At 51.4% G+C, this 23,076-nt stretch overlaps 1 protein-coding gene across 4 annotated transcripts in view; it reads right to left on the minus strand.

Moving 5' to 3' along the window:
- Positions 1-411: 411 nt before the first annotated feature.
- The window catches only part of LOC147020244 (type 2 phosphatidylinositol 4,5-bisphosphate 4-phosphatase-like), a 57,128-nt gene continuing 34,463 nt past the window's right edge, over positions 412-23,076 (minus strand). For all 4 annotated transcript variants that reach the window (XM_085895468.1, XM_085895470.1, XM_085895469.1 and 1 more), the window contains one exon: positions 412-2,126. Coding sequence is in view for 1 of the 4 variants with exons in the window: in XM_085895469.1 (XP_085751595.1) it covers positions 2,025-2,126 (102 nt within the window). In the remaining 3 variants the exon portion in view is untranslated. The remainder of the gene's footprint in view (positions 2,127-23,076) is intronic.

Raw genomic sequence — 23,076 nt, forward strand, 5'->3', positions numbered from 1 at the left:
TAAAGCAGAAAAAGAAACAAGAATGCCTTCATAGTGAATACAATTAATACACAAATTGGCTGTGACAAAAAAATTTATGAACTACAATGTTAAACAGTGTATGAATATTTTTAACTTATAAATATTTTTGCTGGGATTCACTTTGAAATCAATTGCCTATCGTTTATGATTTTTAAATGTTTGAGACTAAACGCAAGCTGTAAATATAAAGCAGAATGCGTGCACACACGCACAAATACATTTTTTGGGAACAGTCGTCAAAATTCACCATTTTAGGGCTCACATGTAAATACTACTGTTGCTGAAGAGGTCATGAGTTCCAATGCCGAAAGGAAACGAGCAACGAGCAAGTTTGGAAAAAATATTTAAAAAATAAATAAATAAAAATTAACAGAAGCTTGCAAAAAGACATTTTGCAGCAATCAACTTAATTTTAATCATCAAAACCACAACTCCAACCACGTAGTTCATAAAGCAACTTGTTATTTGCAGACTTCAACTACAGGAATATAAAGAAAGCGACAGGGCACAAACTCTCCAAAAAGTTAAAGAACTTGCATCAAAAAATAAAAACAATTTAAAAGGCTGAGTTGTTAACTCAAGACATTTAATATTTACCCATTTCCTGCAGAAGGAACAAAAAAATAAGCAACAAATTATGGACAGATATAATTCATCATCAGTTTCAGAGACAATTTTGATTTTCATTTGGCAATTAATAACTGAGGCAGTAAACATGAAAGAAAACAAAGAAAAAAACAAAACAATACAAGTCTCAGCAAAACTTTAAACGAATAACAGCTGCATCTGATCTGCACCGATATCTTACACAGCTTTATCATGGTGCGGGTCTTTTAAATGTAAACGCTTCACACATCATGTTAAACTTTTTTTTTAAAGCGAAAGCAAGCTCCCACCGTTAATAATTTCGATCAATTAAAAATTGCACAAGTCTAGTTTAAATTTTGCCAACTGCTTTTTCTATTTGTTACATTATTAAGGACAAGACACACTTACTTTTGAATTCAAAAGCAACAAAAAGAAAGCATAGACTTGCCTTAGTGGATGAAACAACAAAATATTTTAATCTCACAAAAAACCCCATGTGTACTATATTTGATTATCAAACATGCAATGTCAGTACCATATCTACATGAACATAATTGACTTTCTATGCAGCCACATCGAGGATGGTTTTTGTGTTTAATTTGAGAAAAGGCCAAAAAAAACCCCCCATCTCTTGCCCTTTTCTCAACTAATTACGTAAACGAATCTCAAAACTAGCCACTGGACTCGAGGCCCAGCGGTCCTCTAATTACAGATAGCATCACAGTATCGAGCAGGTATTTGAGGCGATACCATTATAACTACAAAGCAGCAAGAACTGCAAAGACTTCAGAATCTCTTGCGATAAAGCACTGACTTGGCTTTCAAGGAACACGCCATGAACTGCAGGTCCAATTTTAAACAAGATGGCCTTCCCCCTCCACCTCGAGACCAACTCATATTAAGCACCAATACATCTTCCACCTTCCTTACCTGATTCCATCAAAGGAGATTACAGCAGTTACAGAAATATATTTGAACTTCCAACTGACAAAAACAAAAAAAAAAACAGCCTTAAAATTGCAACAGTCATTAAAATATGGCCTGGAACAGAGAAATGCAGCTGTCAACAGTAGGAGCTCAGCAACAAACAAAAACGAAAGAGAAAACAACAAGGATTGTATGTGAACAATGTACAGATAATTTATATTCATAAGATGAACTGCCGTCAATATTAATGCTGTCAGACGTATTCAGACACAAACACAAAGTGTGCGTGTGTGTAGTAGCAGCAAATCCAGGAATAAGATTTCAATATTCCAACCATGTTGAAACAGTTTCTGCTGAAAAAAAACCAAGACTAATCACAGAGGAAGATTAGAGAAGGTAAGGAATGAATGATAAGTGGCAGTGATGGTCACAAGCAGCAAAACAAGGACATTTCAATCTTGTTAGATGATACGGTTTCCATCGAGCTTTCACTTCGATGCTGCAGTTTCCAAAGCCATGCGAAGTTGGATTCTACAACCAACCCTGATCTCCATTAGTAAATGGTTCAAAGCATCCCCAGACAGCAAGGCCTGCAACAAAGAAATGTCATGCAAGTGTCAGAATTATTTCTTTAAGAGTCATGTCCATGTACCATCATCCCCATTACAAAAGTACATCAACTTACCATCAAAATGGAAACATGAATATTTAATATGGTATATTACATTGGGGAAACATACAACAAACAAAATGTTGGAATTTTCAAAACTGGCTCTCGTAGCATCGTCACAATGCTTGCATCTTGTACACAGTACAATATGTGTTTTAACTCAAAGAAAAATGAGAACAAGAAAAAGAAAAAGAAAAGAGAAGAAGAAAAAGAAAAAAAGAAAAAGAAGAGAGAAGGCCCATTTTAACATGAGACAAGCAAATAAAATATGTACAAGATAGGCTTGTTACAATGAACATATTGTTGTGGTTGACCAAATTCGCAAACCACCATTCAGGTCCCTTAGGTGAGATATCTCTGTAAGTATATGTGTAGTTAGGCCCAAACCCTTTGTTTCGAGGGAATAAATGTCATTCAGTCGGGCTGCGACTCTTCAGGATAGCCGTTTTTCTTTTACTATCTTTATTTTGGACCAGCCGCCATTACTACCACCACCAACCACGTCTCAACAGCCATCACAACAACAACCACCAACCACAACGCCGCTTCACAACAACCACCAACCGCAACGCCGCTTCACAACAACAACCACCAACCACAACGCCGCTTCACAACAACAACCACCAACCACAACGCCGCCTCACAACAACAACCACCAACCACAACGCCGCTTCACAACAACAGCCACGACCTTTACCGTCACAACTCGCCACCATCGCATCCACACCATCTCGCGCCACTCGTGGGCACCGATACTGGACTCGTGCAGGGCGCGCACCGAGCAGCGTATTCAGAGACATCACAGACTTTCCGAAGAAAAACGGATCAAAAACGACTCACGCCCACTTTTGTTCCGTCCAATCGGTGAGCGAGGGGCGATTTGGCCCCGCCTCCAGGGCGTTGGAGGGCGGTCGCTATATGCAAATACATGGATCAAAAAGCATTGACGCCCACTTTTCCTCGGGCCAATGGGGAGCCAGTTAGAGAGGTGAAGGGTCGGAGGCAGAGGGTTAAGGGTGAAAGAGCGAAGCCACGGGGCTTATATAAACGGCTGCGTTCGTCAGTAAAGGAGTTGTGCGGAGTTCAAGAGAGTCGTCGGTGGAGCTGGAAAGAAGTAGGAGAAGTCAAGAGTGAAGAGTTGGGACGAGCCAAGAGAGGAGACGGAGAGGGCGAGTAGACGGAGCTGTGGAGAGGTGACGGCGGCGAAGGTGGACGAGGGGGTGCTCGCGTCGGTGCCGGGAGCTGCACAGGGAGAGGCCAGCAACGCGACAGAGGTCGAGGAGGAGACGCTCGCCGCGGGACCCGAGACAGGGTGATATCCTCCTTCCCCCGAGCATCAGCAAACCCCTCCTGTTTCCCCCGCGCTGAGATAGTGCGACAAAGGGGGCCCCTTTCCCACCCCCTAGCAGACACTGTCCGCGAGGCCCGCGGAGTTGAGGCACCACCGCCACTTCGCGTCTCATCATCAGACGGGTAGGCCCGACCCGGTCTCGGCCCCAGGCCCGCCTCATCCTTGAGGGTGGTTCTTTTGCTTTTGCTTTGGGAATATGTGTTGTCGGCGCCGTCTGTGAAGTAAAATTGTATAAGTGTTGCCATGTGCCCGGTAGTCGGTTAGATCTGCATTGTTGCATTTGCTTTTTGTGTAATATTGCATTGTCTTCTTCTATTACATTTGCTTTTGGTGTAATTGTATATGTGTGCTTTCCGTTCATCGCGAAATAAATGTGCTTATTGTTGAACTGTTTTCCCGCTTCGCTTCGTCTTTTCCTCTATTGAATCTCCATCTTGCTTCACGTTAAGGGTTGGTCGTGGGCTAAAACGCCTGATAATTAATCGAACCGTCGAGACCGACGAATAACACCGCTCGGTTATCCCGATAGTACGGAACGGGTCGCCGCTTAAAGTGGCCCGTGTCCGAAGTCGACCTGCGGCGAGGTGCGATCGCCCGGTCTACCCTCCGTGTGGGTACTTAGGTAGGTCGAATTTGGCGAGCAACCCTATCCCACGCGGGGGCCGATTGGCACGATCGCGGTGAGACCGAAAGGTCCACCTGTGACTAGTTCCCGGCGTTAGTCCGAGAGGGTCACGAATGGATTGTCCGTCCGGTGGGCGACGTGCCGCGATTCGAGTTACGTGGCCGTCCGCACGCCGGCGGGCGCGAATCCGCAACACTGGTGTCAGGAGTGGGATATAAACTCATCGCCCTCCTCGCGGCACTGGTATCGGAGAACGGGAAAACGGGCTCTCCTGTCTCCAATTAAATTCACGGGAATCGGTCCAGGGGTGAGAGGAGCGACCCCCGATTCCCTCCAAATTACGAGCGAGCTAAATTAACCCTTTAAGAGAAGCAAGATGGCGTCTCAAGGTGAGCGGGAGCCGGGGGTATTAGAAATGGATGTAGAATGTGTAGAATCCATGGCTCAGGATGAAATCCCCGTGCAGGAAATGTTGGTTGTACAGGAAAACGAACTCGCCCAACTGAATCCAGAGCCCGAAATGGGTGCGGCAGCGGCCGCGGTGTATGACACCTCCCCTCCCCCTCTCCACCAAAACCCTTCCCCAACCCCTGCCGAAACGGCTCACCCAAGCGCACCCGACATGGCCCAGCTATTCACCATGCTGGCAAAAATGAAGGCGGATATGAAAAACGAAATGAAAGGCATGAACGAGAGGATGGATGCGAATACACAAAGGATGGATGCGTATACACAAAAGATGGAAACGAATGCGCATGAAATTATAAACAAAATGAAAGGCATGAACGAAAAGATGGATACAAACGCAAATGAAATTATAAACGAAATGAAAGGCATGAACAAGCAAATGAAGGAAGAAACGAAAAAGCTCCGGGGTGAGACGCAGAACACGGGCCGATGCCTGCAGGCGGGCATGAAGGCCGTTAGCAGGGAGCTTAAAATGGCGACTCCACGTGTAGGAGCGAACGAGCTGGGAGGGGGTGCAACGGTGACTGAAAGGGAAAAATTAAATGGGGAGACCAAAACGTGCGAGACGAGACACGAGGTGACGACAAAGGAAATAAAAATAGTTGAGACGAGGGAGGTAAAGGGTGAAGAGGTGACTGAGTTGGCAGAGACACGGGAGATGGGAACGATAGAGGGAAGACTGCACGATGAAGACGGGGTAAGTGACGCACACACACACACACGGAGGTAGTGGAGGACAATGGGGGTGAGCTGGTGGACTGGGTGGAGGCCCGGTGCGAGCAGCTGGATAGCCTCCTCCAGGAACGAGGGGAGGGAGTATGCCCCCTTGAGGCGAGTCACGACCAGGTGAGTTCGGTCGTGCTTTGCGAGGTTGAGGGGACGAGTGCTGTGGACAGGTGCACGGAGAGCTTGGGGGGTATAGAGGCCCCGGAGACCCTTGTGGGGACACGAATCCCCAGTGTGGTTGTCCCTGTGTGTGTGGTGCAAGGCGTGAGTGCGTCCCCGTGTGTGGAAGCGACCCCGTGTGCGAGTGGTGTGGTGGCGATGGTGCCAGAGTACGTGCTTCCCAGCACGCCGTGTGTGGATGAGGCACCGTGTGTGGGAGAGGCCGTGTGTGTGGATGGAACGGCCAGTGTGGATGAGGCACCGCGGTTGAGTGCCCCCGCGTGTGTGAGTGAGGAACCGCGGGTGAGTGCCCCCGCGTGTGTGAGTGAGGCACGGAGTATGGATGAAACACCGCGGTTGAGTGCCCCCGCGTGTGTGAGTGAGGCACCGCGGGTGAGTGCCCCCGCGTGTGTGAGTGAGGCACGGAGTGAGGATGAGGCACCGCGGTTGAGTGCCCCCGCATGTGTGAGTGGGGTGGTTTGTATGAATGGAGCACCACGTGTGAGTGGTATGGTTTATGCAAGGGAGACCGTGTGTGTGAGAGAGCGGTATGTGAGGGAGATGTCGGTCGGCATGTGTGAACATGCAGCCGCGTCTCCCGGTGTGAATGTAATGGTGAGGTGTGTGAGCGTCGTAACACGCAGGTGTGCGTGGGTGGAATGGAGGCGACGACGGAGACATGTGAAGAAAGAAAGCCGAGTAGCGGCTGTAGTTGTTTCGGGGACCGTGCCGGGTTCACCCAGCAGTGAGCACGCAGTCCGTGCTGTGCAACGCACGAGGCCCCCACGTGCTCACTTGCGGGAATGAAGTCCCGGTCCGGAAACGCACGCGGTGGATTTGCCGATCCCGCGGACGGACAAAGTTTAGGCAGGACTACGGATTTGGACCGGACGGGTTCTCCACGCGATCGTGTGTGTTAAGCTCCAACGGGCAAAGCACATGTGTTCGCGTGGGGAACCCCTCGAGACGTGGGGCTTGTTTTTTTTTTATGCGCACGGTGACGCCATGGCTGCACGTGGGGTTGGAATCCGGCAGGAGGGGTATCCCTGCCGGATGGTACCGTCCAAGGAGGGACGAGGAACACGTGCAGCTGCATGACGTCACGGGCAGGTACAAAGTGCGCGAACTGCGAGTTGCCGCGCTGGTGCTGCGCATGGAAAAAAAAAAAAAAAAAAACCAAGCCTCACTTTCGGGTGCACAGGATTCCTGGGCAAGGAGTGGAAGACCCCCTTGAGCTGGGCACAGGATGGAAACTAGTTAGGGGGAAGGGTTAGCTTCGTTAGACCGACTTCATGGGGCAGGGGTAAGTCCTCATGGAGTCCGTGGAATGGATTAGTTAGAGGGATTGTAGCGAGATTTAGGTTGGGAAATTGATTAATGGGATTATTTGAGAACAGTGACAGACTTGTGAATGTGTAGTGGGGACGTAGCTTAGCTACGTAGTGTTAAAAGGAACGTGCTATAGTGTAAGGGACGACGTGGGAGCACGAGTTAGTTAGGGGATGCAGATAGAAGGATGGCAGAGTTCAGCGGTGAGTGTGTTGAAGAGTTGGTGAGTGAAGTGGAAGCATGTGCTTGGTGAGTGAGTGAGGCCAGCGGGTCTGTGTGTATGGAGCGAATGGGGACTGCATGGTGCGATGAGTGATTGGGGGGAGGAGTGACTCCCGCCCAAGGGACCCCCGGGGTCAGTGTAGAGTGAGTTAGCTGGGTTAGTCAAATTAACAAATATGGAAGTCGTTTTGTTGTTGGTGGGAGTGTAGGCTCGAAACCCGTTTGGAGGGGTGCAGGAGCCCTGTTGACGGGCTGGGAGCGTGGCTGCGAAAAGTGAGTATCGCTGAGTGGGTACCCCGGGCACCAGGCTAGTCGGCCGTAGTAGGCCAAGGGCCCATGGGGGGCCGGGATAGCGTAGTGGGCACGGGTGCGCCTGCTTGGTGCGGGGGCCCGGGGCGCCATGAGCCGCGTGGGCAGTGTTGTGGGCACGGGTGACCCTCGGAAAGGGGCCTGGGAAGCCAGCCTGCCACGTGTGCGTTTCAGGGGAGGTGTCATGGGGGGCACTCCCCGGTGTTAGGGAGCTGGTAGGCTCGGAGGCAGTGTAGTGCCCGGGGGTGCCATAGCGGGAGATTCGGCAGAGGGTCGTGCCTGCCAAAGGGAGCCACGTGTCCCAGCCATGAGACCGTGTGAGGGCACGGAGAGAAAATTGGGGGGCGAGGCCCGAAATTGTGAGGACACCAACACAGGCGACGGGAATCTGGGTTGTTAGAACCAATAGTTTAAGCGAGAGGCGCTTGTTGAAAGCCCCGGGGTAGTTTAACAGTTAAATGGTTAGGGTAGATTAGGAGATGTACCCCTCCGCACCATCCATCCCCTCGCTGTCGTTGTGGGCCGCTGGACCCACTTTGGTTATAGATCGCCGAACTCTGGGGAGGCCATTCTGAGGCTTCGTTGGGCCTCGACACAGGACGTTAGCTCTCCCTTACTCCCCTCCGGGAAGGGAACGTAGGGGTTGGGAGTAGGCTAGGTGACAGGATAGGTTAGCCGAACAAGGACGATAAAGGGGGTTAGGGGACGATTTATAGTGGGGAAGTAAAAATAAAAAAAAATAAGTTGGGGCTAAATTGGGGTTTGACAAATTAAGGGAGTGGGTATGTACAGTGACAGGCAAAGGCGATAGGTGGGAGGGAGACAGGTAGGTAGGTCCGAGCCCGCCTTCCAAGTGGCCAGCACCACCGCACTCCCTCCACCAACCTCCACGGAACGGCAAAGGCTGGCCAACTTCATCTGCAGCTGCTGTGCTGCAAGGCCTGTGCCGGCTGGATCGTCTGCAGCTGCTGTGCTGCAAGGCCTGTGCCGGCCCACTTCATCTGCCGGCTGGCTGTTTTTCTTCAAGGCCTGTGCCGGCCAGTTCGTCTGCCGGCTGTGTTTGCCTGCAGCCGCCTTCTTCTGCGGGCTGTGTTTGCCTGCTACCTTTGCCATGCCATGCCCACTGCCCCTGCTCACCAGCCCCCGTTCAATTTTTGCTTTGCCCCCCCCCCTGTTCATTTCCATGTGCGCCAGGATCAGAAAGCAACAGTTTGCAAGCTGCAAGAACTGCCCTGTTGGCAGCTACAACACGGGCCTGCAGTGGCGGCCCGTGCACCGTGTTTGTGTTCATCCATCCATTCGTTGTGTTCATTGCGTGTGCCACTTGAGCTGGCACGGAGACTACGTTTGTGCAGCCCATGCACCGTTGTGGTTCACTGCGTTCAGTTCAAACCATTCATCCATCCATTCGTTGTGTTCATTGCGTGTGCCACTTGAGCTGGCACGGAGACTGCATTTGTGCAGCCCATGCACCGTTGTGGTTCACTGCGTTCAGTTCAAAAGGAAAGGCCTTGGACTGCGTGTGAGCAGCCGGCCACGTTCCCTGTCACCTGCATTGTTTGAGCCAGAGACTGCATGTGAGCAGCCTGGCTCCCTGCTAACTGCTTTCTTTTTGCAGAGTTCAATGATCCTGGGCCATGGTTTAGTGTAAAATTTGTAAGTTAAGGTTAAGATGTACTGTAAATATGAGTGCGCCCCCGGCATGTCTGTCTTAGCGCCGGCAATTTTATTTAAGTCGTCCGTGTGAGTGAGTTTGTTTAGGTAGTTACTCAGCCCTCAGGTTATTTATTTTGGGGACACGAATACCATGAATGTCGCACTCAGGGATCCGTAGGTAAAATGTACTAGGGGAAAACTACACATGATGGCACACGAAAATTTGACGACTCGGGACGAGTCTGTAAAAAGGGGAGGGGGTAGTGTTGTGGTTGACCAAATTCGCAAACCACCATTCAGGTCCCTTAGGTAAGATATCTCTGTAAGTATATGTGTAGTTAGGCCCAAACCCGTTGTTTCGAGGGAATAAATGTCATTCAGTCGGGCTGCGACTCTTCAGGATAGCCGTTTTTCTTTTACTATCTTTATTTTGGACCAGCCGCCATTACTACCACCACCAACCACGTCTCAACAGCCATCACAACAACAACCACCAACCACAACGCCGCTTCACAACAACAACCACCAACCGCAACGCCGCTTCACAACAACCACCAACCACAACGCCGCCTCACAACAACAACCACCAACCACAACGCCGCTTCACAACAACAACCAACCACAACGCCGCCTCACAACAACCACCAACCACAACGCCGCTTCACAACAACAGCCACGACCTTTACCGTCACAACTCGCCACCATCGCATCCACTCCATCTCGCGCCACTCGTGGGCACCGATACTGGACTCGTGCAGGGCGCGCACCGAGCAGCGTATTCAGAGACATCACAGACTTTCCGAAGAAAAACGGATCAAAAACGACTCACGCCCACTTTTGTTCCGTCCAATCGGTGAGCGAGGGGCGATTTGGCCCCGCCTCCAGGGCGTTGGAGGGCGGTCGCTATATGCAAATACATGGATCAAAAAGCATTCACGCCCACTTTTCCTCGGGCCAATGGGGAGCCAGTTAGAGAGGTGAAGGGTCGGAGGCAGAGGGTCAAGGGTGAAAGAGCGAAGCCACGGGGCTTATATAAACGGCTGCGTTCGTCAGTAAAGGAGTTGTGCGGAGTTCAAGAGAGTCGTCGGTGTAGCTGGAAAGAAGTGGCAGAAGTCAAGAGTGAAGAGTTGGGACGAGCCAAGAGAGGAGACGGAGAGGGCGAGTAGACGGAGCTGTGGAGAGGTGACGGCGGCGAAGGCGGACGAGGGGGTGCTCGCGTCGGTGCCGGGAGCTGCACAGGGAGAGGCCAGCAACGCGACCGAGGTCGAGGAGGAGACGCTCGCCGCGGGACCCGAGACAGGGTGATATCCTCCTTCCCCCGAGCATCAGCAACCCCCTCCTGTTTCCCCCCGCGCTGAGATAGTGCGACAAAGGGGGCCCCTTTCCCACCCCCTGCCAGACACTGTCCGCGAGGCCCGCGGAGTTGAGGCACCACCGCCACTTCGTGTCTCATCATCAGACGGGTAGGCCCGACCCGGTCTCGGCCCCAGGCCCGCCTCATCCTTGAGGGTGGTTCTTTTTCTTTTGCTTTGGGAATATGTGTTGTCGGCGCCGTCTGTGAAGTAAAATTGTATAAGTGTTGCCGTGTGCCCGGTAGTCGGTTAGATCTGCATTGTTACATTTGCTTTTTGTGTAATATTGCATTGTCTTCTTCTATTACATTTGCTTTTGGTGTAATTGTATATGTGTGCTTTCCGTTCATCGCGAAATAAATGTGCTTATTGTTGAACTGTTTTCCCGCTTCGCTTCGTCTTTTCCTCTGTTGAATCTCCATCTTGCTTCACGTAAAGGGTTAGTCGTGGGCTAAAACGCCCGATAATTAATCGAACCGTCGAGGCCGACGAATAACACCGCTCGGTTATCCCGATAGTACGGAACGGGTCGCTTAAAGTGGCCCGTGTCCGAAGTCGACCTGCGGCGAGGTGCGATCGCCCGGTCTACCCTCCGTGTGGGTACTTAGGTAGGTCGAATTTGGCGAGCAACCCTATCCCACGCGGGGGCCGATTGGCACGATCGCGGTGAGACCGAAAGGTCCACCCGTGACTAGTTCCCGGCGTTAGTCCGAGAGGGTCACGACTGGATTGTCCGTCCGGTGGGCGACGTGCCGCGATTCGAGTTACGTGGCCGTCCGCACGCCGGCGGGCGCGAATCCGCAACTATATATTCCATTGATCAGTCTTTGCAATGAAAATGTCATGAGACACGCTAAGCTCTCCCTCCTGCACACCTCAACTCTTTCTTACCTTCATTGTCTCCTATCTAACCCCTTCCAAATTAAAGTTATAACTACAACTGTCACTTTATAACTGCTGGTAGGATGACCGGGTACCAAAACGTCCCACTTTGACACAACCCCACTTAAATAAAACGTGGCAACTTATGGACTGAGTAACACACCACGTTCAATCCTATTTATTACGTACACACTCAACCCTTTTTCTTGGGGACATCTTTGGTATCAATTAAATTGGTATTTAAATAACCGGAAGACGAAGTAATAAATGTTCACGCCATGAGCCCACAAGATAAAGCGGGACTCCCCCCCCACACTTTCCACCCCCCTTCCACTGAGGCCCAACATGTCTCTCTATGACATTGGATTGACGAGTTATGGACCTAGTAACAGGCCTCGTTCAATCTATTTATTACGTACGGAGTTGACCCTTTTTCCTGGAGTCATCAGTATCAATTAAATTTCTACTCCTCTACCCTCAAACCCATCCAGGCACAGTCAAATGAGCCTTATTCAAAAAAAAAAATTTAAAAAAGTACTCACATTCAAACAATTAAATAATTCTGGCTGCCAGACCATGTGTCCAACCAGGTTGAAATTTAAAACATATATTCCACATGTCTACTCGATCATAATTGTAAAGTTGCACGTCGATTGATGAAGCGGTTAAAGAGAAATAATTTTTTTAAGATTTTCATTCAATCCAACATGGCTGCAAAACTATGTGACCTATGAATATTCATTTATGAACATCGTGATATTCCCAAAGTTTGGGGAACTTTTGTGTGAAGTTTCACATCGATCTGTCCAACAGTTCTGGAAAGGGAGGTTTTTAGGGTAAATCCAAAATGGCTGCCAAACCACATGACCTATCAATTATTCGTGAACACCCTGGTATGCCTAAAGCTTTGGGAACATTGTGTAAAGTTTCACCTCGATCTGTTCAACCATTTCAGAGATTTTCTTTTGAAGTTTTTTTTTTTTTATGCCTGCCGAATGTGACATCAATTTTTTTTCTGTCAACCAACAAATCTCGAGATGACCCTCAATTTTCATACTTATCGGGTACAGCACTCCATGTGTCGAATTTTCACCATGATACCACTTCACCGATTATGTCATTAAAAAAAAAAGAAGTCACATTCTCCACGAGGAGTACTTCACAAATACCAAATTTAATTTTTTTTTCCATGGAGCAGTTTCAGAGCTACAAAAGGTCCAAAGTTTTTCCTTTTTTTCCCCCCAACATGGCTGCCACACCACATTACCAATAATGTTATAATTATTTTAAAAACATTTTACATGGGTAGTCCCACCTATGGTGATAATTTTGTGTCAATCCAACAAATGGCTGCAGAGAAAATGAATTGAAAAGGGAATAAACTCGAAAATTGCCAGCAGAATAATAATAATGTACAAGAATAATAATGTAGGAGGATAAACAGAAAAAAAAAAACAATAGGTTACCTAGGCTGAGAGGCTTGGCACCCTACCTAATAAACAGCATCTCCCAACATTCCAGGTGCAGAAGTGTGACACAACTTTCATCGCCCCTCAATAAAAAGTTTAAATTATACGCTGTCTTGTATAAGCACATACAAATTAACCTGCCATTCTCATATGGTCTTCAGTACTGAACAAATTAACTATAACTGAAAATTTTAACTGAAATTAACAATGGCTGAATTTTTTTTTTTTTTTTAATCTAAAAACTTCCACATTTTACATTGTTATATCCAGTTGAATTTTTCAAAAGATTATTTATAGATACCATTGCTCTTCACACATATGCAAGACATGAAAAACCATTGGCTCTGTGTAATGCTGATGATACAAGTTGGTAAAATTTTTCAACATACAGCACTGTAATCAATCAGATAAACATCTTGGGGCACAAAGTTCTGAGTGCAATCAGTAATTTTTGAGCAATGCAAACAAAACACAAAATAAATTGCTATCAATTTCTCTACCTTTGTCCTTTTGATACAATAACACCACAATTTCGAAAAGACTCATTCTGGAGTACAAATTGGCAAGAATCACCCCTCCTTCATCACAGCTTGGCAGATGGAACACACACAGAAGAAGCCTGGTATCGTTAATGTACACACAAAATTACAGGAAAAGTAGAAACAAGTTTAGTGGTGTGAAATGGTGGAAGCAATGGCTTGTTTTAAGTGGAGTATTCAAATTGGTTTGTAAAGCTCAAAAAGAAAACGTTCAACATGTGCTTTTCCCATCTTGGCCCGTGCAGTGCGACTGTTCCAGACTTTGTGCTTGAGGTGACTGCTCCAGAAATATTAGACGATCACATTTGATTTGCTGAATACCAATTAGTGTCTGGGTTGTTCTACAGGTATCCCCCACGAGGGACAGCAAATTCCCACTAGAATTCCATACATGCAGAGATTTTAAATATTATATATATACTGTTGTGGATTCTCGCCCGCCGGCGTGCGGACGACCGCGTTTAACCAATAGCGGCCGTACACCCACCGGACGGACAATCCAGTCGCGGCTTTCCGGAGCAACGCCGAAAACCAGCCACGGGTGTGTTCTTAACCACACCACAACCTTGTCCGCACTCTACCCGCGCTACAGGGTCAATCGCCGAATTGTCGATATACCAAATTAATCGCGCGGGTAGATTACCGAGAGATTGTACCTCAACGGGGCCGCTAGGACACGAGCCGCTGAATGCAGCTCGCTCCGTTTTGGGATAACCGAGCGGGGTGTTATCGCAACTCCCGTTGGACCCGATCGCTTTACCGGCTATTTAAAAACCAACTATATTCCGAGGGCAAGATGGCAGTTCAATTGGGGAAAGAGGACACAACGAACGGGTTAACATTCAAACAAGCACATTTATTTCTACACAACCATGCACGTATACAATCAAGCAATGAATGCAAAACACGCATGCAGTTATGCAAAGGATGGGGGTAGGGACAAGACGCGAGCAAGACAAAGCGCTACGACCGTCTATTTATTCTTTACACACTTATCAGTTCTACTTATCGGACTTGGCGCCACATCGCTCACACAAAGAAACAAGGAAAAAAAAAACCCCCATCAAAGGCAAGGGGGTAGACTGGACCTCTCGGGGTCTTTATAACATGGAGCTTTGAGGACCGAAGGAGCTCCAAGAGGCCGCGCAGGTTACCTTCAATGGTAGTGACTCGCTGGGGTGACCCGCAACGTCCTGTCCCCACGGCAGCTAGCGTAACCGTTGCTCGGCTGCGGCCTGGTGATTCGGGGCCCAGCCGGCAACGCCTGAGAGGAACAAACGGTCTTTGCTCTTTCAGAGTTGATGCTCTCTTCAAGAACCCGTTCTTCCCTCAGCGATGCTCGGACTGTTCCGAAGCCCGATCACCTCAGACCGTTGGGTGCTGGTTGGCGAGCTCTCTCCAGCTCTCTCCACGTCCCGCACACGAACACGCAGCTCCATGTGGCAGAGCAGGCTTGGCCGTGCTCCCCACTCGCGTCTCCTCCGCTCTCCTCAGCTTCTCCACCGAATGCAGGCTCCAGGCCCTCCGAACCCCGACAGACACTCCACAGACTGACTGCGCTTGGCGCTCCGCTCGCCCTTTTATAGGGCCAGAGAGACGAGGTTTGGACTTTGATCCCTGACCTCTGATCTCTGACCCCCCCCCTCCCCCGCTGGCTCCGCCCCTCTCGATCTCCTGATCCGATTCTCGGACGAAGCTTGCACAGAGCGGACGTGCGCGAAGACAGCGACCCTGCGCGGCGAGCGGACGTGCGCGAAATCACTGACTTGCGCGGCGAGGAAACCCCTGCGTCTGCCTGCAGCGACGCCGTTCGATGCGGACTCGCCGTGGCTGGCGCCAAGATGGCATCGTTTCGGAGACGAAGGTGAGGTGATGTTGTTCGTGTTGATCTATTGGGGGAGATGTGGATTAGGAGATGGTGAGTTGTCGTTGCTGTGAAGGCGGTTGTGGAGAGGGTGGTTGGTGGTTGGCATGGTGGAGAAGGTGGTTGGTGGTTGGAGAAGGTGGTTGGTGGTTGGCATGGTGGAGAAGGTGGTTGGCATGGTGGAGAAGGTGGTTGGTGGTTGGCGTTGTGGTTGGTCCAAAATAACGACAGTAAAAGAAAAACGGCTACCTCAAAGATCATAGCCCTGATCACGCGAACAATTTCCATTAGACAACGGTGAGGAAATCTATCTGAACACAGACTTATCGGCATCACTGAACTAAGGACCTATATGGTGCTCTGCGAATTTCCACAGCCGTAACAATACATATATATATATATATATATATATATATATATATATATATATATATATATATATATATATATATATATATATATATATATATATATATATATATATATATATATATATATATATATTGTTGCGGTCTTCGTGCCCGCCGGCGTGCTGACGGCCACGTAACTCGAATCGCGGCACGTCGCCCACCGGACGGACAATCCAGTCGTGACCCTCTCGGACTAACGCCGGGAACCAGTCACGGGTGGACCTTTCGGTCTCACCGCGATCGAGCCAATCAGCCCCCGCGTGGGATAGGGTTGCTCGCCAAATTCGACCTACCGAAGTACCCACGCGGAGGGTAGACCGGGCGATCGCACCTCGCCGCAGGTCGACTTCGGACACGGGCCACTTAAGCGACCCGTTCCGTACTATCAGAATAACCGAGCGGTGTTATCGTCGACCTCGACGGTTCGATTAATTATCGGGCGTATTCAGCCCACTACCAACCCTTTACGTGAAGCAAGATGGGGATTCAATGGAGGAAAAGACGAAGCGAAGCGGGAAACAGTTCAACAATAAAGCACATTTATTCGCGGCACACGGGAAGCACACAAATACAATTCCACCAAATGCACACAAAAAAGAAAACAATTCCATTTACACAAAAAGCAAACATAAAAGTGAAAACACAGTGCAGAGCTAATACCGACTACCGAGCACACGGCAACACTTATACAATTCTACTTCACAGACGGCGCCGACAACACATACCCAAAACCAAGGAAAAGAATATCCCCAAGAATGAGGCAGGCCTGAGGCCGAGACCGGGTCGGGCCTACCCGTCTGGTGATGAGACGCGGAGCGGCGATGGCCCCGCAACCCGCGGGCCTCGTGGACAGTGCCTGGCAGGGGGTGGGAACGGGGCCCCCTTGGTCGCACTATCTCAGCGCGGGGGGAAACAGGAGGGGGTTGCTGATGCTCGGGGTATAGAGGATCTTTATTATCCCTGGTGTGCGTCTCCACCTCGGCCAGGACGCGCTGCCGGCCTCCCTCGGGCGTGCAGCTCCTGGCACCGACGCGAGCACCCCCTCGTCCGACTCTCTTCAGCTTCTCCAGCCACTGCAGGCTTCGGGCTCCAGACTTCCACACTCGTCCCCTCCGTTCCGACTCCTTCTCGTTCTCGACTCCTTCTCGTTCTCGTTTGCGACTCTCTTCTGACTGACGAACACCGTCCTTTTATCCCCCCGTAACTTCGCCTTTGACCCCCTCCCTTTGACCTTTCACCTCGCTCCCCATTGGCCCGAGAAAAAGTGGGCGTGAAGGCTTTTTGATCCACAAATTTGCATATATCGATCGCCCTGGGGCGGGGCCACCCGCCCCTCGCTCACCGATTGGACGGCAAAAAGTGGGCGTGTGTCGTTTTTGATCCGTTTTTGAAGCACAAAACCCGTGATTTTGTACACGCTGTTCAACGTGCGCCCTACACGAGTCCAGCATCGGTGCCCATGAGTGGCGCGAGATGACGGTGATGCGATGGTGGCGAGTTGTGACGGTAAAGGTCATGGCGGTTGTGGTGAAGCGGCGTTGTGGTCGGTGGTTGATGTTGTGGTTGTGATGGTGGCGATTGGTCCAAAATAAAGATAGTAAAAGAAAAACGGCTATCCTGAAGAGTCGCAGCTCGCATAAATGACATGTATTCCCACTAGACAACGGGTTTGGGCCTAACTACACATGCACTTACCGAGATACCTCACCTAAAGGACCTGAATGGTGGTTTGCGAATTTGGTAACCACAACACTACCCCCTTCCCTTTTTACAGACTCGTCCCGAGTCGTCAAATTTTCGTGTGCCATCATGTGTAGTTTTCCCCTAGTACATTTTACCTACGGATCCCTGAGTGCGACATTCATGGTATTAGTGTCCCCAAAATAAATAACCTGAGGGCTGCGTAACTATCTAAACAAACTCACTCACACGGACGACTTAAATAAAATTGCCGGCGCTAGACAGACATGCCGGGGGCGCACTCATATTTACAGTACATCTTACCTTAACTTACAAATTTTACACTAAACCATGGCCCAGGATCATTGACTCTGCAAAAAGAAAGCAGTTAGCAGGGAGCCAGGCTGCCCGCATGCAGTCTCTGGCTCAAACAATGCAGGTGACAGGGAACGTGGCTGGCTGCTCACACGCAGTCCAAGGCCTTCCCTTTTGAACTGAACGCAGTGAACCACAACGGTGCATGGGCCGCACAACGCAGTCTCCGTGCCAGCTCAAGTGGCACACGCAATGAGCACAACGAATGGATGCATGAACACAAACACGGTGCACGGGCCGCCACTGCAGGCCCGTGTTGTAGCTGCCAACAGGGCAGTTCTTGCAGCTTGCAAACTGTTGCCTTGATCCTGGCGCACATGGCAATGAACAGGGGGGGGGGGGCAAAGCAAAAATTGAACGGGGCTGGTGAACGTGGGCAGTGGGCATGGCATGGCAAAGGCAGCAGGCAAACACAGCCCGCAGAAGAAGGCCGCTGCAGGCAAACACAGCCGGCAGATGAACTGGCCGGCACAGGCCTTGAAGAAAAACAGCCAGCAGATGAACTGGCCGGCACAGGCCTTGAAGCAAACACGGCCAGCCGATGGCACAGGCCTTGCAGCAAAATAACAGCTGCCGATGAAGTTGGCCAGCCTTTGCCGTTCAATGGAGGTTGGTGGAGGGAGTGCGGTGGTGCTGGCCACTTGGAAGGCGGGCTCGGACCTACCTACCTGTCTCCCTCCCAACCTATCGCCTTTGCCTGTCACTGTACATACCCACTCCCTTAATTTGTCAAACCCCAATTTAGCCCCAACTTATTTTTTTATTGTTTTTATTTTTACTTCCCCACTATAAATCGTCCCCTAACCCCCTTTATCGTCCTTGTTCGGCTAACCTATTCTGTCACCTAGCCTACTCCCAACCCCTACGTTCCCTTCCCAGAGGGGAACAAGGGAGAGCTAGCGTCCTGTGTCGAGGCCCAATGAAGCCTCAGAATGGCCTCCCCAGAGTTCGGCGATCTTTAACCAAAGTGGGTCCAGCGGCCCACAGCGAGAGCGAGGGGATGGATGGTGCGGAGGGGTACATCTCCTAATCTACCCTATCCATTTAACAGTTAAACTACCCCGGGGCTTTCAACAAGCGCCTCTCGCTTAAACTATTGGTTCTAACAACCCAGATTCCCGTCGCCTGTGTTGGTGTCCTCACAATTTCGGGCCTCGCCCCCCAATTTTCTCTCCGTGCCCTCACACGGTCTCCTGGCTGGGACACGTGGCTCCCTTTGGCAGGCACGACCCTCTGCCGAATCTCCCGCTATGGCACCCCCGGGCACTACACTGCCTCCGAGCCTACCAGCTCCCTAACACCGGGGAGTGCCCCCCATGGCACCTCCCCTGAACCGCACACGTGGCAGGCCGGCCTCCCGGGCCCCTTTCCGAGGGTCACCCGTGCCCACAACACTGCCCACGCGGCTAATGGCGCCCCGGGCCCCCGCACCAAGCAGGCGCACCCGTGCCCACTACTCTATCCCGGCCCCCCATGGGCCCATGGCCTACCGCGGCCGACTAGCCTGGTGCCCGGGGTACCCACTCAGCGATACTCACCTTTCGCAGCCACGCTCCCAAGCCCGTCAACAGGGCTCCTGCACCCCTCCAAATGGGTCTCGAGCCTACTTTCCCACCAACAACAAAACGACCTCCATTTTTCAATTTGACTAACCCCCTAACTCACTTTACTCTGACCCCGGGGTCCCTTGGGCGGGAGTCACTCCTCCCCCCAATCACTCATCGCACCATGCATTCCCCATTCACTCCATACACACAGACCCGCTGGCCTCACTCACTCACCAAGCACATGCTTCCACTTCACTCACCAACTCTTCAACACACACACCACTGAACTCTGCCATCCTCCTATCTACATCCCCTAACTAACTCGTGCTCCCACGTCGTCCCTTAAACTACAGCACGTTCCTTTTAACCTACGTAGCTAAACTACGTCCCCTCTACACATCCACAAGTCTGTCTCTGTCTCCAAATCATAAATTCATTTTATTTCCCAACCTAAAGCTCACTAAATCCCTCTACCTAATCCATTCCACGGACTCCATGAGGACTTACCCCTGCCCCATGAAGTCGGTCTAACTAAGCTAACCCTTCCCCCTAACTAGTTTCCATCCTGTGCCCAGGCCAAGGAGGTCTTTCACCCCTTGCCCAGGAATCCTGTGTACCCGAAAGTGAGGCTTGTTCTTTTTTTATTTTTTTTTTCTTTACATGCGCAGCGCCAGCGCGGCAACTCAGAGCTCGCGCACTTTGCACCTGCCCGTGACGTCATGCAGCTGCACGTGTTCCTCGTCCCTCCTTGGACGGGACCATCCGGCAGAGATACCCCTCCTGCCGGATTCCAACCCCACGTGCAGCCATGGCGTCACCGTGCGCAAAAAAAAAAACACAAGCCCCACGTCTCGAGGGGTTCCCCACGCGAACACATGTGCTTTGCCCGTTGGAGCTTAACACACACGATCGCGTGGAGAACCCGTCCGGTCCAAATCCATTTACCTGCCTAAACTTTGTCCGTCCGCGGGATCGGCAAATCCACCGCTGGCGTTTCCGGACCGGGACTTCACTCTCGCAAGCGAGCACGTGGTGGTCTCGTGCGTTGCACAGCACGAACCGCGTGCTCACTGCTGGGTGAACCCGGCACGGTCCTCGAAACAGCTACAGCCGCTACCCGGCTTTCGTTCCTTACATGTCTCCGTCGTCGCCTCCATTCAACCCACGCACACCTGCGTGTTACGACGCACACAGTCCACTCCATCACATTCACACCGGGAGACGCGGCTGCGTGCTCCCGCATGCCAACCGACATCTCCCTCTCATACCGCTCTCTCACACACACGGTCTCCCTGGCACACAGCGACCTTGCACACGGCCGTTCACTCACGCGTGCGGGGGCACTCACCCGCGGTGCCTCACTCGCACTCCGTGCCTCATCCACACACGCGGGGGCACTCACCCGCGGTACCTCATCCACACACCGTGCCTCACTCATACACGCGGGGGCACTAACCCGCGGTGCCTCACTCGCACTCCGTGCCTCATCCACACACGGTGTGCTGGGAAGCACGTACTCCGGCAACATCGCCACCACACCACTCACACGTGGTGCCTCATTCATACTGGCCGTTTCATCCACACACACGGCCTCTCTCACACACGGTGCCTCATCCACACACGGCGTGCTGGGAAGCACGTACTCTGGCACCATCGCCACCACACCACTCACACACGGGGTTGCTTCCACACACGGGGACGCACTCACAGGGACAACCATACTGGGGATTCGTGTCCCCACAAGGGTCTCCGGGGCCTCTATACCCCCCAAGCTCTCCGTGCACCCGTCCACAGCACCCGTCCCCTCAACCTCGCAAAACACGACCGAACTCACCTGGTCGTGACTCGCCTCAAGGGGGCATACTCCCTCCCCTCGTTCCTGGAGGAGGCCATCCAGGTGCTCGCACTGGGTCTCTACCCAGTCCGCCAGCTCACCCCCATTGTCCTCCACTACCTCCGTGTGTGTGTGCGCGTCACTTACCCCGTCTTCCTCGTGTAGTCTTTCCTCTATTTTTTCTATCTCCCGTGTCTCTGCCAACTCTGTCACCTCTTCACCCTTTACCTCCCTTGTCTCAACTATTATTATTTCCTTTGTCACGGCCTTCATGCCCGCCTGCCGGCATCGGCCCATGTTCTGCGTCTCACCCCGCAGCTTTTTCGTTCTTTCCTTCATTTGCTGTGTACTCGCATCGATCTTTTCGTTCATGCTTTTTATTTCGTTTTTCATATTCGCTTCCATCTTCGTTTTTACTTCGTCCATTTGCTTGTTCATGTTCGCAATCATCTTCGCTGTCGTTTCCGCATACATTTTTGCCAGCATGGTGTATAGCTGGGTCATGTCGGGTGCGCTTGGGTGAGCCGTTTCGGCAGGGGTCGGGGAAGGGTTTTGGTGGAGAGGGGGGGGGAGGTGTCATACACCGCGGCCGCTGCCGCACCCACCTCAGGTTCTGGGTTCAGTTGGGCGAGTCCGTGTTCCTGCACAATCAACATTTCCTGCTCGGGGATTCCATCCTGGACCATGGATTCTACATTACTACACATCCATTTCTAATACCCCCGGCTCCCGCTCGCCTTGAGACGCCATCTTGCTTCTCGTGAAGGGTTAATTTGCTCGCTCGTAATTTGGAGGGAATCGGGGGTCGCTTCTCTCACCCCTGGACCGATTCCCGTGAATTTAGCCGGAGACAGGAGAGCCCGTTTTCCTGTTCTCCGATACCAGTGCCGAGAGGAGGGCGATGAATTTGTATCCCACTCCTGACACCAGTGTTGCGGTCTTCGCGCCCGCCGGCGTGCTGACGGCCACGTAACTCGAATCGCGGCACGTCGCCCACCGGACGGACAATCCAGTCGTGACCCTCTCGGACTAACGCCGGGAACCAGTCACGGGTGGACCTTTCGGTCTCACCGCGATCGAGCCAATCAGCCCCCGCGTGGGATAGGGTTGCTCGCCAAATTCGACCTACCGAAGTACCCACGCGGAGGGTAGACCGGGCGATCGCACCTCGCCGCAGGTCGACTTCGGACACGGGCCACTTAAGCGACCCGTTCCGTACTATCAGAATAACCGAGCGGTGTTATCGTCGACCTCGACGGTTCGATTAATTATCGGGCGTATTCAGCCCACTACCAACCCTTTACGTGAAGCAAGATGGGGATTCAATGGAGGAAAAGACGAAGCGAAGCGGGAAACAGTTCAACAATAAAGCACATTTATTCGCGGCACACGGGAAGCACACAAATACAATTCCACCAAATGCACACAAAAAAGAAAACACAATTCCATTTACACAAAAAGCAAACATAAAAGTGAAAACACAGTGCAGAGCTAATACCGACTACCGAGCACACGGCAACACTTATACAATTCTACTTCACAGACGGCGCCGACAACACATACCCAAAACCAAGGAAAAGAATATCCCCAAGAATGAGGCAGGCCTGAGGCCGAGACCGGGTCGGGCCTACCCGTCTGGTGATGAGACGCGGAGCGGCGATGGCCCCGCAACCCGCGGGCCTCGTGGACAGTGCCTGGCAGGGGGTGGGAACGGGGCCCCCTTGGTCGCACTATCTCAGCGCGGGGGGAAACAGGAGGGGGTTGCTGATGCTCGGGGTATAGAGGATCTTTATTATCCCTGGTGTGCGTCTCCACCTCGGCCAGGACGCGCTGCCGGCCTCCCTCGGGCGTGCAGCTCCTGGCACCGACGCGAGCACCCCCTCGTCCGACTCTCTTCAGCTTCTCCAGCCACTGCAGGCTTCGGGCTCCAGACTTCCACACTCGTCCCCTCCGTTCCGACTCCTTCTCGTTCTCGACTCCTTCTCGTTCTCGTTTGCGACTCTCTTCTGACTGACGAACACCGTCCTTTTATCCCCCCGTAACTTCGCCTTTGACCCCCTCCCTTTGACCTTT

The sequence above is a fragment of the Eptatretus burgeri genome, chromosome 9, assembly GCF_056783735.1.
Source record: "Eptatretus burgeri isolate ZD-2024b chromosome 9, Ebu_testis_v1, whole genome shotgun sequence".
NCBI classification, from domain to species: Eukaryota; Metazoa; Chordata; class Myxini; order Myxiniformes; family Myxinidae; genus Eptatretus; species Eptatretus burgeri.